General features: G+C 41.1%; 1 protein-coding gene across 1 annotated transcript in view; it reads right to left on the reverse strand.

The window, feature by feature from the left end:
- Window positions 1-14,766, reverse strand: part of GRHL2 (grainyhead like transcription factor 2) — a 111,793-nt gene that overhangs the window by 54,564 nt on the left and 42,463 nt on the right. Inside the window, exon 7 of the mRNA XM_012559693.2 lies at window positions 9,712-9,806. Coding sequence (XP_012415147.1) covers window positions 9,712-9,806 — 95 coding nt within the window. The remainder of the gene's footprint in view (window positions 1-9,711; window positions 9,807-14,766) is intronic.

Raw genomic sequence — 14,766 nt, forward strand, 5'->3', positions numbered from 1 at the left:
GAATTAATCTAAGTGAAAGATACGTAGTGTTATTCTTTCAACTTTTCATTTAAAGTTTTTTCCAAAAAATTGGGAAAAAATAAGTTTAAAATAAAAAACAGAATTATCCCTCACTTTAGAACCCTCCTAACACCTTAACACTTTACCTTTGTAACAGTCATTATTGCTTTCTACCTTGTACTATGGTTATTTACATCTATGACTCAGTTCCCTGCCCAAGCAAGAATTTCCCTGAGAGCAGGGTCTATGCCTCATTTGTCCATGAATCCCACCACCTGGAAGGCTGCATGATATGCAGCAGGCAAGTTGCTTCGAAGGAATGAATGTCCCCTCATCAGAATACTGGAGAGGGTATTACTATTAGATCCTCCCAACTCAAAAAGGCAGCGTGGAAAGGGCAATGTTTCAGAATTCAGAATTCTAGGTGTGCTATGCACTAACTGTACAGCCTTAGCAAGCTAGCTAACCTCTCTCTGGGCTTCAGATTCCTCAATTGTTAAGTGAAAAATAATATCCACTTAAACTATGAGTATTACATAAAGTGTCTGGCCAATTGCCTGGTCTATGGTAATCACTGAACAAATATTAATCATTGTGCACATGCAAACACCATCATTCTATGAAATCCAAGTCTGTATCCACACATACAACACTTCATACTTGTTAGTTACAGAGCCCTAAGCTGCGTACAGGCTAGAAACCATGGATACTCTACATTCAAACAAAAGATCAAGCTGTTGATATCTGCAGTGAGATGTGTTCCAAAGATTGTTCCTTCTATATATGAATTAACTCCAGGTTTATAGCTTTTCCTGCCATCCATTACCTGAAAAAACTGGAACAAAGGCATGGCTTTGTTTAAGTTCAACACCAAAGACTCCAGCAAATGTTTACCTTTCCCTTTTAAAGCTTCCTTCACCCATGCCACGCCCCAGCAAACACATAAAAATGCCATTTGTTCTGATTCGCAGTGTGTATCTTGACCTTTCAAGACTCCTCCCAGGAGCCTCCCCAACCCCACTTCTTTACTTTTGAGACCATGAAGATGCCCTATAATATTCTCTAACCTTCCTTACGGTGGCCTGTTTAAAATTGGGTCCTACTTAAGCAAAAATGTTTGGGGGTAACTTTTTTTAATCAGTAAAATCTATCAACTCCATATCATCCCAGACTGTCTTGTAAGTAAGATGAGAAGTCCTCAGGCAAACACATCAAACTATTCTGGGGTAAAATAAGAGAAGTCAAGAACCCACAAGGCACTGAAGAGTATGATCCCCTTTGTTCAGTCCTTTGGTTTTTCTTTTCATTCTGAAAATCAATATTTACATACCTTCTCTTCTCCTTCAGTGTCCAGTGCTGGAGATCAGCAGAGAGAGAACATTCTCCATCTAGAAACACGCCCTAGGGAGGTGCGATTCACCAAGGCGACCAAAACTCTAATTTTCTAAAATGCTGTGTTCATCACACAGTGGGGGTCAGCATAAGCTTATTAAATTAAACATTTTAGACCCAAAAGAAATGTTAGGGGAGGGAGAAGAGAGAAAGAAGCGGGAGGGAGAAAAATTATAAATTTGGGACAACTTAATGGATCTGCCATGGTTTGGTACTGAATTCCAAGCCAGACTTTTCATTAAGATAACCTTATTTTCCACCACAAAGAGATGGAATAATTTGCAGTGTGCAAGACGGTTATTGTTGTGTTCTGTCAAGTCGATTCTGACTCATAGTGACCTTAGAGGACAAGTAGAACTGCCCCATAAGGCTTCCTAGGCTGTAATCTTTACAGGAGCAAGGTCACCTGGTCTTTTCACCCTCGGGGCTGCTGGCGAGCTTGAACTGCTGCTGACCTTTCAGTTAGCAGCAGAGCACTTAACCACTGAGCCACCAGGGCTCCTTACTAGACAGTTAGAACTCCTATATTCTCTCCAATTTACCATCTTCACACAGGCTATGGTCAAAGCACTGCAGTTTCCACCATGCTGTCTTTTAAGTTACGCAAACTGAGATAACGAGGACTGAGAAGCTGTTTTTCCTCTCTACTAGCAGCTGATGGAACCACAAGTGAGGCTTAGCTTGCTGACCACCAGTTGTACCTCAGAAGATGGCACTGAGAGAGAAAGGGTGGATCCATACAATGAGAAAAGGAAGAACACTGAATTTTATGTGATAAAACTAGTCTCCCCATATGACAGCTCCAGTTGTATCTCACAACAAGAAGAAAGTTAGCTGCAGCCACCACAGATAAGGGCATGCAAATGCACCGTTATGTCCAGGGCAGCTGCAGGTCATGCCTGGAGCCACAAATTAACTCCATCTTCTTCACTACGGATGGATTTGCAAATATAGAGGCAAATCTTTTACTTCCAACTTTTCACTTTTATATTCCTTCTCAGCCTGCTGACTCATCTTAGCACACTGATGTTCCATCCCTCAGAATGGGTCTTGCATCTCAGATATATCTCCTTGATAGTAAAGCAAACTCAGGTACAAAGGCAATGTATCAGGTAAAAATATTAAGAGAAATAAGGCCCAGAGGAAATATCAGTATGCACCTCTCCACCAAATTTCCCCACAATTTCAAAAATTCCATGTGAACCTTATTTATAAATCCAATTCATTTAAAGAATCAAAAGAAATCCAGATTGAGAGGAATCTATCTATAAAATGAACACACCTTATATGTAAATATTCACTTCCAATTTACCAGCTTGGTAAATGTGGATTTTTGTTCACTGAATTTCTTAAAGTTGCACACATATATCAAGTAGCCATTATGTGCCTTCCACAACCTTCGTCTTCTCTGATAATAATCCTCACTCCCTGGAATTTTATATTATCTTTTTAATCTGTGCTCCTTGCGTGGTTTAAAAAAAAGAAAGAGTAAGAAATAGTGTTTGCCATTCAGAACAGAATAAAGTATTTTAAAAAGGGGGCACAGAAATAATATAAATGAAATAGTGCGAAAATTAAACTTAAGAAACCAGAAAAAGGAGCTACAAAGCAATTGAGAAAAGAGAGACTAAATGTTATAAAGGTACAGAGGAGAAAACACTGATATGTCTCAGGACTGCAGCATTACAGAGCATGCACTGATCTACATTAATGGACAGCGAGAGAGGCAATAACTGTGAATGACATCACTAATGTTAGACTACTCAACACACACATACACTCAGTTGATGAGGGCAAACAATCTCAAACAGCCCTCACTCTCATAGTCATTCGGGTCAATGAGATACATGATACAAACAGGTAACGTACCAGACAATACAAGACATTGAATAGGGAGAGATCTATGAGCTAGAAGTGTTGGACCAGCAAGCCCATCTGTGCTTGGAGTAGGGGTTGGGGCAAAAGTAGGGAGACCTAAGTGAACTCTTTGCTCAAAGAAATGGGGCTGATCATTTGTTTTCTTTCTAAACTCACACAGGTTGTAGCCTATAGATTCTTTGAGAAGAAAAATCTTAGCATGCTGTGGTCTGAAGAAAAACTTAAAGATTTCCCTCTGTTGGTATAGTGGTTAATAGCATGGACTCTGGACTCAAAGGGACCTGGGTTCAAAGCCCAACTTTTCCACTTGCCTAAGCTTGCATGCCTGGTGTGTAGAAAGTTAATGTACAGTGGAATCTGAGATGCACAGGAATTATCCACAATGCCTCTGAGTCTCTCTGGGCCCCACCACACCCTTACCAGGTCTCAGCCCTGACACCCCCAACCTCACCACAAATATTTGTTAACAGAGCAGAAAACACACACCTCATCTGTGTACTTGATCATCTCAATTCCTGTCTGAAAGTTCCTTCCGCAGCCCCCAAATGTGGGAAGAATGTTCTCTCCTGATCTGGCAAAGCAGGGGGCTAGACTAAACAGTCCCCCAAAGTCCCCTCCTGCAACTGAATAGAGGTTGGAAGAAGGAGCTGGGTAGACATTACTTAGGTGAGTGACTTTCCTCTACCTTGTACAAGCGAAGGTGTTAAACCAAAAAGCAGCAAAATAGTAACTCAGAAGAAAGTTTCATATTATTGAATTATAGTAGTTTTGTTTAATCATAGAGACGGGGGATGGGTTAGCAGTGGCTTTATCTGTCTGCTTGGATGCTTACTGGCACAAGTGAGAGAGGAGGAATATTTTCACTGAATCGAAAAACTCAGAAGGACTTGGATGCAGAGGATTAAGAAAGCGTTCATGGAAAGATGCCTCCTTCATCTCAAGGAGTTATAAACTGTGCGAAGGGTGAAGCACAGAAATGTGGGGTGCGGGGGGATTGGTATCATGTTCTTGTGAAAAGACACAAAAACCAAAATCCCAAACTCATTGCCATCAAGTCAATTCCAACTCATAGCGACCCTATCGGACAGAGTAGAACTGCCTCATAGGGTTTCCATGGCTGTAAATCTTTACAGAAGCAGACTGCCCCATCTTTCTCTCTCTCTGAAACTTACTCCTCAAAGTTAGCACAAAACACTAAGTAACATCTTAATGCTCAAGTAAGTAATTCTCCTCTGCGGTCACATGAGAGACGTCTTTGTAGCACACCGAGGTTGGTTTAATCTTGAAATCACTGTGAACACTGAAAATGGCACTGGACAAACACAAGGGGCCCAGTCTCAAGAATCTCCTTAGAAATCTGGGAGAAAGGGGAGCCTGTAATTAGGGTTTGCTGCACTCCTGCTCTGGGTGATGTCATCGCCTAGAGAAAGGCAGCAATCGGTGCCAGGAATCTGAGCTCTAGCACTTCAATAATTCAATAGGATCTTGCGTGGGAATTCCTCATCTCAGCGATTAGTGGCCAACAAATCTACTTTTTAGGCACCAGGGCTTGGTTAAGGGGAGAAAGAAAAAAAATTACAGATTTTCCATGGGAGTCATGGAGAGAATGTGACACTGCTGCCTTCCCATCAGAATCATATGGTTGTTGTTGCTGTCAAGTCGCTCCTACTCATGGCAGCCCTGCCTCATGGCGACCTCATACACAATGGAACAAAACACTGCCCAGTCCTACACCTTCCACATGATCGGTTGTGGATAAGACCTTTGTGATCCATAGACTTTTCATTGGCTAATTTTTAGAAATAGATTGCCAGGCCTTTCTTCCTAGTCCATCTTAGTCTGGAAGCTCCACTGAAACCTGTTCAGCATCACGGCAACCCACAAGTCTCCACTGACAGATGGGTGGTGGCTGCACATGAGTGCATTGGCTGGGAATTGAACCTGGGTTTCCCACATGAAAGGTAAGAATTCTACCACTGAACCACCACTCTCCCCCCAGGAATCATATGGAGGGGATCTTCATAATCTGTCAGACACACAGCCCCTCCCCACCTTCCACTTTACAGCTGAGAAAACCAAAGTGCAGAAAGGGGAAGTCACAAGGCCGGTGACTGCGTGCCAGCACTAGTACTTGGTCGTTGGAGCCTCAGGCCAGTGCTCGTTGTTCCCCATCGCCCTCTGCCCCACCCCCACCAATGTCCAAGCTTTGGCCATATGACCCCCCAGCACCTCACCCTCCTAGATATCACTGAATCATTCTCAGGGACCACAGCCACCCATTCATATTAAATAGGCTTCCAGACTGCACAGACCCTGAGGGCAAAAGCATGTCTTAGTAGAGACAATTTCTGTTGCTTGGTGTCATTGTACAGAAGGACGCTGGGGCACAACCAGTACAACCGGTCATGGGTCGAAGAACTTCGTGATAGTTACGCCAGAATTATGCTGCAGCCGAGACTACAGAAATCTGCAATAATCCCCAAATTTCATTGTAGCTGATAGTTTTAACACCTTCCCTGATTATGCCTTTTTCTACAATTAAATGATTAGAGTTTCATGTCCTCTCCTTTCTTCTGTTCATGCTAAACGAGAGGTTGAAAGAAAATGTAAGTCAGCAAAAAAGAAAAAAGTGGGAAGGTGCTCTAGAAAAATTCATAAACCTTATCAGTTCTTGATTTTACTTATGTGGTAAGACTAACAAATACTAGACTTTTTTTTTTAAATAAGTGTGCCAAAACTTAAATATTCAAATAAAGGCTGTCCTTCTGCATAGTCAACTTGGGAAGACATATGGTTCTCTCTAATGTTGCCGCCATTGCTCCAAGCATAGAGTCTCTTCCAAAATTGCTTTCTTCAAAGCTGGTTGACAAAACTTTGCAAAACAAATTAGCTCCTTTTTAACCCTAAAGTTGTATTATCCAACTTGTTGATATGTATTCACATTTGGATCCAAGTGAGTTCAGATTTTTTTTTTTTAAATAATATCCACCTTCAAAGATAAAGATTTACCACCAGTGTGGGCAAAAGGATGTCACAGCAGCTCCCTTCAACAGTGCAGACGTAAGCCAGCCTGCAACACTGGCCTGCTGCTGCTGTGGCTCTCTGAGGACTGGCCAGAGGAAGCCGGGAATGCTGGTGGGCCCCTCGTCCAATTCCTCTCAGCCACAGGCCTAGCTGAGCTTTACCTTCCCGTTTCAATCTCCATTTTGTCATTGCTTCCCCCAACACTGAAAACCAATGAAGATTTAAACTGCATAGTCAGTTGTTTAGAGGGTGGGATGTGATTGCGGCATGAAAGCTCAAACGTCCACCAGGGCCAGAGGAAAAGTTCTGCAATGAAGAAGCCTAGAGAGAGCATTAAGGGGAGCAGCCAGTACCTCACAAGACCCATTCGTTGCCTTGTAGACACTGGGAACCATGGGGTCCAGAATGTTTAATTTTCCAAAGAACCTGGAAAACTGTATTTTTAAAAAGTAATCTATCGATTAATAAAGGTGGGCAAAAAATTTGAAAAATTTAAAATATAAGTACATAAATGTGTGATACACACACACATACATATATACATGCATTATATTCTGTAGGTCATATGAAGGGTCTAAGTCACGAGTCTGTGTCCTCTGGCCACACAAGCCAAAGCATCATGGGACACTAAAAGGAACCCCACCCCGGAAGCGGCTGTTACCAATCAGAATTAGAGGGCAAATGCAGCTGCTCCCATGCCCCCAAGAATTCCAGAATATGAAACTCACAAACAATTTCAGTGTGAGAGGGACCCCTTTCCTTCCTGTATTGCTAAAAGTCTCTTTTTCAACAACCATGCAATTTTGGTTTTTGCAGTCTGCTTATTGTGAAATCAATATTATAAGAAATGCCTTTAGCTCTGCAGACCAAAAAAAACTTCTTGGCCTCCTTAATGAAACGAGTTTTATTTTGACGCTTTTCCTTTAAAACCCTTCCAGTAGTCTTGGGAAAACTATTTGGAACTTTTTTTTATTACTTACTGATTAACCCAGACCACATACAATTACAACAACCAAGCTACAGTAACAAAACATATATATTAAAGAAACACGTTTTGCTGCAATATAAAATATGCCCCACGGCCATTTGTCAAAGCAGATGTGAGCTTAAACTTGTCTGCCCAAAAGAACACAAGCACACGCACAAATGTAAACAAGAAAGGTGAGCTCACACCTATGGAAAATGAGTGGTGTGGTCTGCACTAGGCTGAAAGGCCAACTCAACCCCAAATGAACTTCCTCACTGGCCTACCACAAAGCTGGAAACTTCCATCATTAAAGCTATCCCTTCAGGTTTACGCATTTTCTTTGAAAGGTCCCTATAGAAACGTGACAGTTAACACACTTACCCACTAGCATCCATCATCACAAATCGCATGATAATGAAAATAATGGCGACGATTATGGCTCACATTCATAGCATGCTTCAACATGGACAAAGCACTTGCAGTTACACGATTCCTTTTTATCCCCTGCTGCTCCCTCTGTCCCACGTCACGTGTTCTCGGCTCCCTGCCTCCCTTCTCTAGAGCACTGTATCATCACACATCTTACCCCTGGCGTGATGCTAGGTATAGCAGAGAGATTCGGAAAAGCCTTTTTGCTTGTTTTGTTTTGAATGAGGGAACTGAGGCACAGAGGGGTCAGATGACTTGCTAAAGATCCAAACCCTAGTCCAATACTGCACCCATGGCACAGGCTGCTGCCTGAGCATGTAGCTAATAATCGAGCTTCAAGAGAATAGGGCGGGAAGAGGAAGGCAAGAATTGACCAGAGTGAGGCGGAGGTAGGGGGTAACATAGGAAAGGTTCAGGCAGAGCTGAGAGAGGTGGCATGAGGCATGTAGCATGCCTGGGAGAAGAAGGAGCAGGGAGAATGGGGCTGAGGTCTCTGAGGAGATGGATTAAGTGCTGAAAGCATAGAACTTGAGTGAGGAACTTTCAGTGGAGGCAGAGTGAGCCCTAGAGACAAACTTCCTACAGTTTTTTGTGAGACCTAATCTTCCATCTGGTGCAAGGCCTACCTCCTTCCCTGGATGCACTGAAGTACTTGAACATTCTCCAGGCTACTCTGACTCTCTCTTGCTATTTGCCCATTTGGGTCATCTTTCTTGGGCCGGAAGCCCATCTCATCTACACTGTTTCATACCTGGGTGAAATGAAACACTGAGCAATTCATCTTCTTCTGTAAGTCATGCCTGCAAACTCCCAACCCACTTCCTTTCTTACCAAACCTTCCCCATGCCCGCAGACAATAAAGCATTGAATGGGCTTGTTGACATTGACCTTTGGATTCATTTGAAGACAAAGTCTTCTAACACAGTCCTAGATGGTACATAACTGAAGCAGAAACAAGCTTAGATTTCTTCTAGAAACTTCCCTTAAGTGCAAAATAAGGATCAGAAGGTAAGAAATACAGAAAGAAGAGTTAGCATAGCAGGAAAGTTTGATGGTTTCATAAAATCAAAGAAACTCGTGGCTGGAAGGTAATTCCAGGATTCCATGAGCCTACTTTCTTATCAGACTCCCATGGGTAGTGCAAAAGGTTTACGCACTCTGCTGCCAACCAAAAGGTTAGAGGTTTGACTCCACCCAGAGGCACCTCTAAGAAAGGCCTGGAGATCTACTTGTGAAAAATCAGCTACCGAAAATCCTACAGAGTACAGTTCTACTCTGACACACATGGGATCACCATGAGTCGAAATCCACTCAGCTGCAACTGGAACTGAAACTTTCTTATCCCAACCAGTTCAAGGGTGGGACGGCTCTTCTGAGGGCACACCACGCCAGAGATTTTACGGTTGCACTTAAGTATACTGGCACCCCAGAGAAATGAGACAAGCTTAAGCAGCAGGAATGAAAGAAGGGGCTCAAGGTTGCTGTAACTACTGTCAGTCCGTGAAGCTCAGAGACCTGCAGCACTCTCCCTGAGCCCCTCCTTCAACCAAGCTTAAACCTGGAGGGAGTGGCGATCAGGAGGCCTGTGACATTAGCTCTGAAGAAGACATTAGCTCCAAGCCTTTTCCTGCCTCTGAAAGCAGCATGGAGAGACCTCAGAGGGGTGATTGGGGGAGTCTGCAGTGCAGGTAGAAAAGGTTTGCTGGCCCACCCTGGCCAGCCCCTGGTACTGAATGGAGCTTGAGGGCCTGAAGGGAACACGGCTTGGCCATTCTGTGGGAGGCCACTAAGGAGCCCACACACTATCTTTGCTCCCTTACCCCCCAAAAAGCAATTTAACTGTGAGTAATTGAATGTGTGTGACTTCTAGGGAAAGACAATAGGTTCACTTCCTTTTTTCCTGGCTCAAGTTAACAGATCCTTCCCTACCTATAGAAGCTTTTGTAAAAGAATCATCTGCAGAGAATGGACACATTATTTAAAATGTATGAACAAATGAATCAATGCTACTCTTCACTTACCTTTGCCTCTTCGTTCACATCCCAGGTGAAGGAAACAGCATTATATGCAATCTCTTCAATGTTCCCAATCGTATTAAAGCTTTCCTTGTAATCAGCTGTTAACATTAAAAAAGAAAAAAGGGGTTGAAAAGAGTAACAGTTACTCGGTGACATATATTGAACCATCATTTTCCAAGCAGTAAATTTAAACTTTGCCTGTTCTTCTGGCTGTCTCTATGGCAACACTTAAGGATTTGCACTTACTTGTATTCTTTTACTAATATTTACACAATAAGAATGTAAGCACGTTCCTCTATTACAGGAGTAAATCTCAGTGAAGCAATGTTTTTAATTGATTTGCTTACTAGTTTCAATTTTCATTATAAAATTATTAAAGTATTCTCCTGAGTTCCCTATTACCCGCGTACACTCCTCCTACTCACTTCCTTGTGCCTGAGTATTCCATAGGGATTTTGTTTTGTAGAACAGAATATTCTGTTTATCATCCAGGCAGTGTTATCAAGACTTTAGAAAAAAAAAAAAGATTCTAGGAGACTATAGAAAAAAACATTTTTTTTAGCTTCATTTTAGATTTTAGGTACAAAGAATTGAGTTAATCATACTCAGCTCACTATCAACACCTGTGCAGTCAAGACCCTCTCTTATTTCTTTGTTTATATATTTATTTATTCCTTTTATCCCAATTCTCCTTCCTGACAAAGGCAATAGCTATTAATGTGTTTGATACATAGTCTTGTGAAATATGCCGGGTTGATTTGCACATGTACATAGCTCTAATTTTCACAGATGATATCGTGCTATGGATAGGGTTATCAGATTAAGCAAATAAAAATACAGACATCCAGTTAAACTTGAATTTCAGATAAAGAGAATAATTTTTTAGGATAAGTATGCCCCCTGCAATATGAAATTCAAATTTAATTACACATTCTGTATTTTCCCTGGCAACCCTACCTATGGACCTTGTCAGATGTAACCTCACTGATGGTTGTCTGGCTACTTCTAACTGTGGCTACATAGAATTCTGTGGTGATGACCCACCACGATTTACTTCTCTCTTCTCCCCAGAAATGGACTCTTCAGGTGCCTCCAGCTCTCTGATACCACAGACAACACTGCAATAAACATCTTAATTAGTGGGAGCTGGATTGATGAAGGACCACAGATAGACGTATTTAATGTGCTGTCCAGAATGGCTCTCCAGACTCACTCTTCAAAATGAGTTGCTCCAGTTTAGACTCCCACCAGCATCCTGTTTCCCCACTTTCTCACCACATTTCTACTTTCTGCCAATCTGATGGGTACAGAGTGGTATCCCATTGAGGTTATAATTTGCACTTCTTCTACCACTTGTGAGTTCAAGCATTTCTTCCCATACTGGACAGTCAACCAGATTGTCCCCTATGTAAACGGCTTATTCATGCCTTTGTCCACATTTCTATTGGTTTTCCCAGGGAAACCTTAGAGAAAACTATTTATTTTTAGACTTTAAATAAAGCACACACACTTTTTACTTTAATGCAAGAGCCCACCTGTTCATCATACGAAAGCCAGAGATCATGAACAAATAAGAATATTTAAAAGCAACCACAATCTACCACCCACAAACAACCACTATAAACACATTTGTTTGTACTCCATTTTTCCTGTCTTTGCCTCGTTCTCTCCAAAATATGTATTATATAGAATGCTGTAGCAATAATTTTTTTAATTTGCTGTATTTTCTTAATATTATCTTCAGCACCTTTCCAAGTCAATAAATAAACTTGTGTAAAATTACTTTTAACAGCCATATGCTATTATATTGGGTTGCTGTTGGTGTTAGGTGCCGTCGAGCGGGTTCCAACTCATAGCCACCCCACGTACTACAGAACGAAACACTGCCCGGTCCTGTGCCATCCTCACAATCCTTGCTATGCTTGAGCCCATTGTTGCAATGCTGTGTCAATCCATCTCACTGAGGGTCTTCCTCTTTTTGCTGACCCTCTACTTCACCAAGCATGATGTCCTTCTCCAGGGACTGATCCCTCCTGATAACATGTCCAACGTATGTGAGACATAGTCTCGCCATCCTTGCTTCTAAAGAACATTCTGGTTGCACTTCTTCCAAGACAGATTTGTTCGTTCTTTTGGCAGTCCATGGTATGTTCAATATTCTTCTCCAACACCACAATTCAATTCTTCTTTGGTCTTCCTTATTCATCATTCAACTTTCGCATGCATATGAAGCAACTGAAAACACCATGGCTTGAGTCAGGCCCACTTTAGTCTTCAAGGTGACATCTTTGCTTTTCAACACTTTAAAGAGTTTTTTTTTTTTGCAGTAGATTTGCCCAATGCAATGTGTCTTTTGATTTCTTGGCTGCTGCTTCCATGGGTGTTGATTATGTATCCAAGTAAAATGAAATCCTTGAATTTTAATCTTGTCTCCATTTATCATGATATTGCTTATTGGTCCAGTTGAGAGGATTTTTGTTTTCTTTATGTTGAGATGTAATCCCTACTGAAGGCTGTGGTCTTTGATCTTCATCAGTAAGTGCTTCGAGTCCTCTTCGCTTTCAGCAAGCAAGGCTGTGTCATCTGCATAATGCAGGTTGTTGATGAATCTTCTTCCAATCCTGATGCCGAGTTCTTCTTCATATTGCCCAGCTTATGAGTTATGTGTCATAATTTATTGTGCCTCTTGTAGGTCATTTAGATAATGTGCAACATTTGCTATCTTAAATAACACTTTAATCATGGCAAAATAGTCATACATACATAATTATTTCATTAAGATACATTCTCAGAAGTAGAATTAATAGGTCAAAGATAAATATATTTTTAAAACTTACCATTCATTCTGTCAAATTGCTTCCTGAAAAGATGATACAATCTACACTCACAGCAAACAAGTGTATGAGTTTCTATTTCCTCAAACTGTTGCCATTTCTTTCCAAGCTGATATGCAAAACATGGTGCCTTATTATTTTAATTTGCAATCCCTTGATTGCTAAAGAGGTTCAGCAGTCTTTCATCCATTTTCTGGCTCTTTGTATTTCTTTATACTCTGTCTCTTTATTTTTAAAATTTATTTATTGCAAGAGTTTCCTGTTCTGGCCTTTGCCCATTTTTCTCATAGGATATTCAAACGTTCTTACTGCAAATGTTAAAGCTAAGATAATAAAACATAAAGCAAACGAAAATAATTTTGCATTCTACAAATATAGAATAAGGCTTTATAACTATATTTGGAATGATTTTAAATGCAAACCTGGGTTTTCAGTGTGGCAGTCAAGCTCTTAGATTTTTGGAGAGAAAAGCAGACCATCAAGTTTAGAGAAAACGAATTCCCTGATTCTTCATAACTATTGGCTTAGATAGTCTGGCAACTTTGTTTTGAGATTTTTTAAAAGTGTCTATTTTTAAAATAACAGCTCTTAGGTTCATTGTCTATCAGAAGCAAAGTCATAGCTAGAAACAAAAATAAGACAAGGTAGTTTGGTCAAACACTTGTCATAGATCTCTTGAGCTACTGCCTTATGAGGTTTTATTTTTCCATAGCTTCCTCACATGAAAAATTTCTCCCCCAAAAAAAGTATTAGCTCAAGAAGGGAAAGGATTTTAAAAACAAATACAATACAAATACAAACTAAATACTTTCTGGGTCCCCTAATCTTGCACAGGGTCCCTTGTCAGTTGCTCTCTATCTCTTCCCGGACTCCACTCAATGAACGTATTGAACAAATATTTACTGTGTGCCCATGTTGTGCCAGCCAGTGTCCTCACACTTGAGGAACAGCAGGAAACAAGACTAGTCCCTGATCTCATGACTCTTACAGCCCAGAAGGAGACAGAGTATAAATAAGGAGACAAATACGTGAATGCACAAGTTATTTTTTAAACTTCTTTTTTATGCCAAAAACAAAAACCAAAAAGACTGGTGAGGCTACTTTTGATTAGGTAGTCACATTTCCTTGTTTAATTCCTTTATAGCATGTGCAAATATTTATTTATTTGCTTATTAATTTATCACCAGCATTTCCCATTAGCTATACATGCTATATGAAGGCAAGGAACTTGTCTATCTTAAATACTGCTGCTTTCTCAGTGTTTAATATCATACATATAGGATGCACTCTATAAATGTCATGGATGGATGGATGGATGGATCTATCAACTCTCTAAATAAGAGTATAAATAAGAGACTAATGTTGCACATTCCTCTCTAGCCTTATACGATGAACTATTTTCTACTATTTCTACCACCTCTGTGCTTTCCTCTTTGTAGCTCATCCATATCTGGAATCCCTCCACTTTGAGATTCTACATCTGAAGTACTTAGCCTGTGCCTGGCACAAAGAAAGTAATCAATAAATATTATCAATTCAGTAATGTTAGATTTTCACCATCATCTCTTGTCCTTCTCAAGGGAGCTCTCCTTTATGTAAACTTTTCTCGCCCTTCCAGCCCCACTGTTTTTTGACCTCTGAACTCCTGCATCCGAAATCTGTACTATCTCAGCAGTAGGTGATGTTACATGGTCTTGGTCCTTGATGGCGTTGTGAGCATGAGCCCTCTACCCCAGGTAGATCCCAGGCTATCTTCTGGTCAGTACTTAGGCTGGTTTGTAAATATCTCCCGGAGTGCTCAGCAGAACCCTACAGTGACTCAGAAGGCCCTCCTTACAAATTTGCTGCTTAACAGAATGAACTTCCCAGGAGACTACGGCAAGAATTCAAGAGAGTTTTCTAACTCCTAATCCACTACTTGATCCACAACAATGTCCCACTAAACACTATGTATTTGCAGACTCTGCTGAGGAAAGGAGCTTCCACTAGAGCCAGACGTCTTTCACAAAACACTGTGGGAACGCAAAGCTACAACACAGTAGCCATATTATCTAGCTCCTTACGGCCTGCTTTAGAAATCTTTAACCAAAGTTATTAGATATATATTGGAAGAATTAAGGTCACTTTATCAAAGTCCTGGTGGTGCAGTGGTTAAGAGCTTGGCTGCTAACCAAAAGGTTGGCAGTTCATATCCACCAGCTGCTACTTGGAAACCCTGTGGGGT

Source organism: Trichechus manatus, unplaced genomic scaffold (assembly GCF_000243295.1).
Source record: "Trichechus manatus latirostris isolate Lorelei unplaced genomic scaffold, TriManLat1.0 scaffold00009, whole genome shotgun sequence".
Classification (NCBI taxonomy): Eukaryota; Metazoa; Chordata; class Mammalia; order Sirenia; family Trichechidae; genus Trichechus; species Trichechus manatus.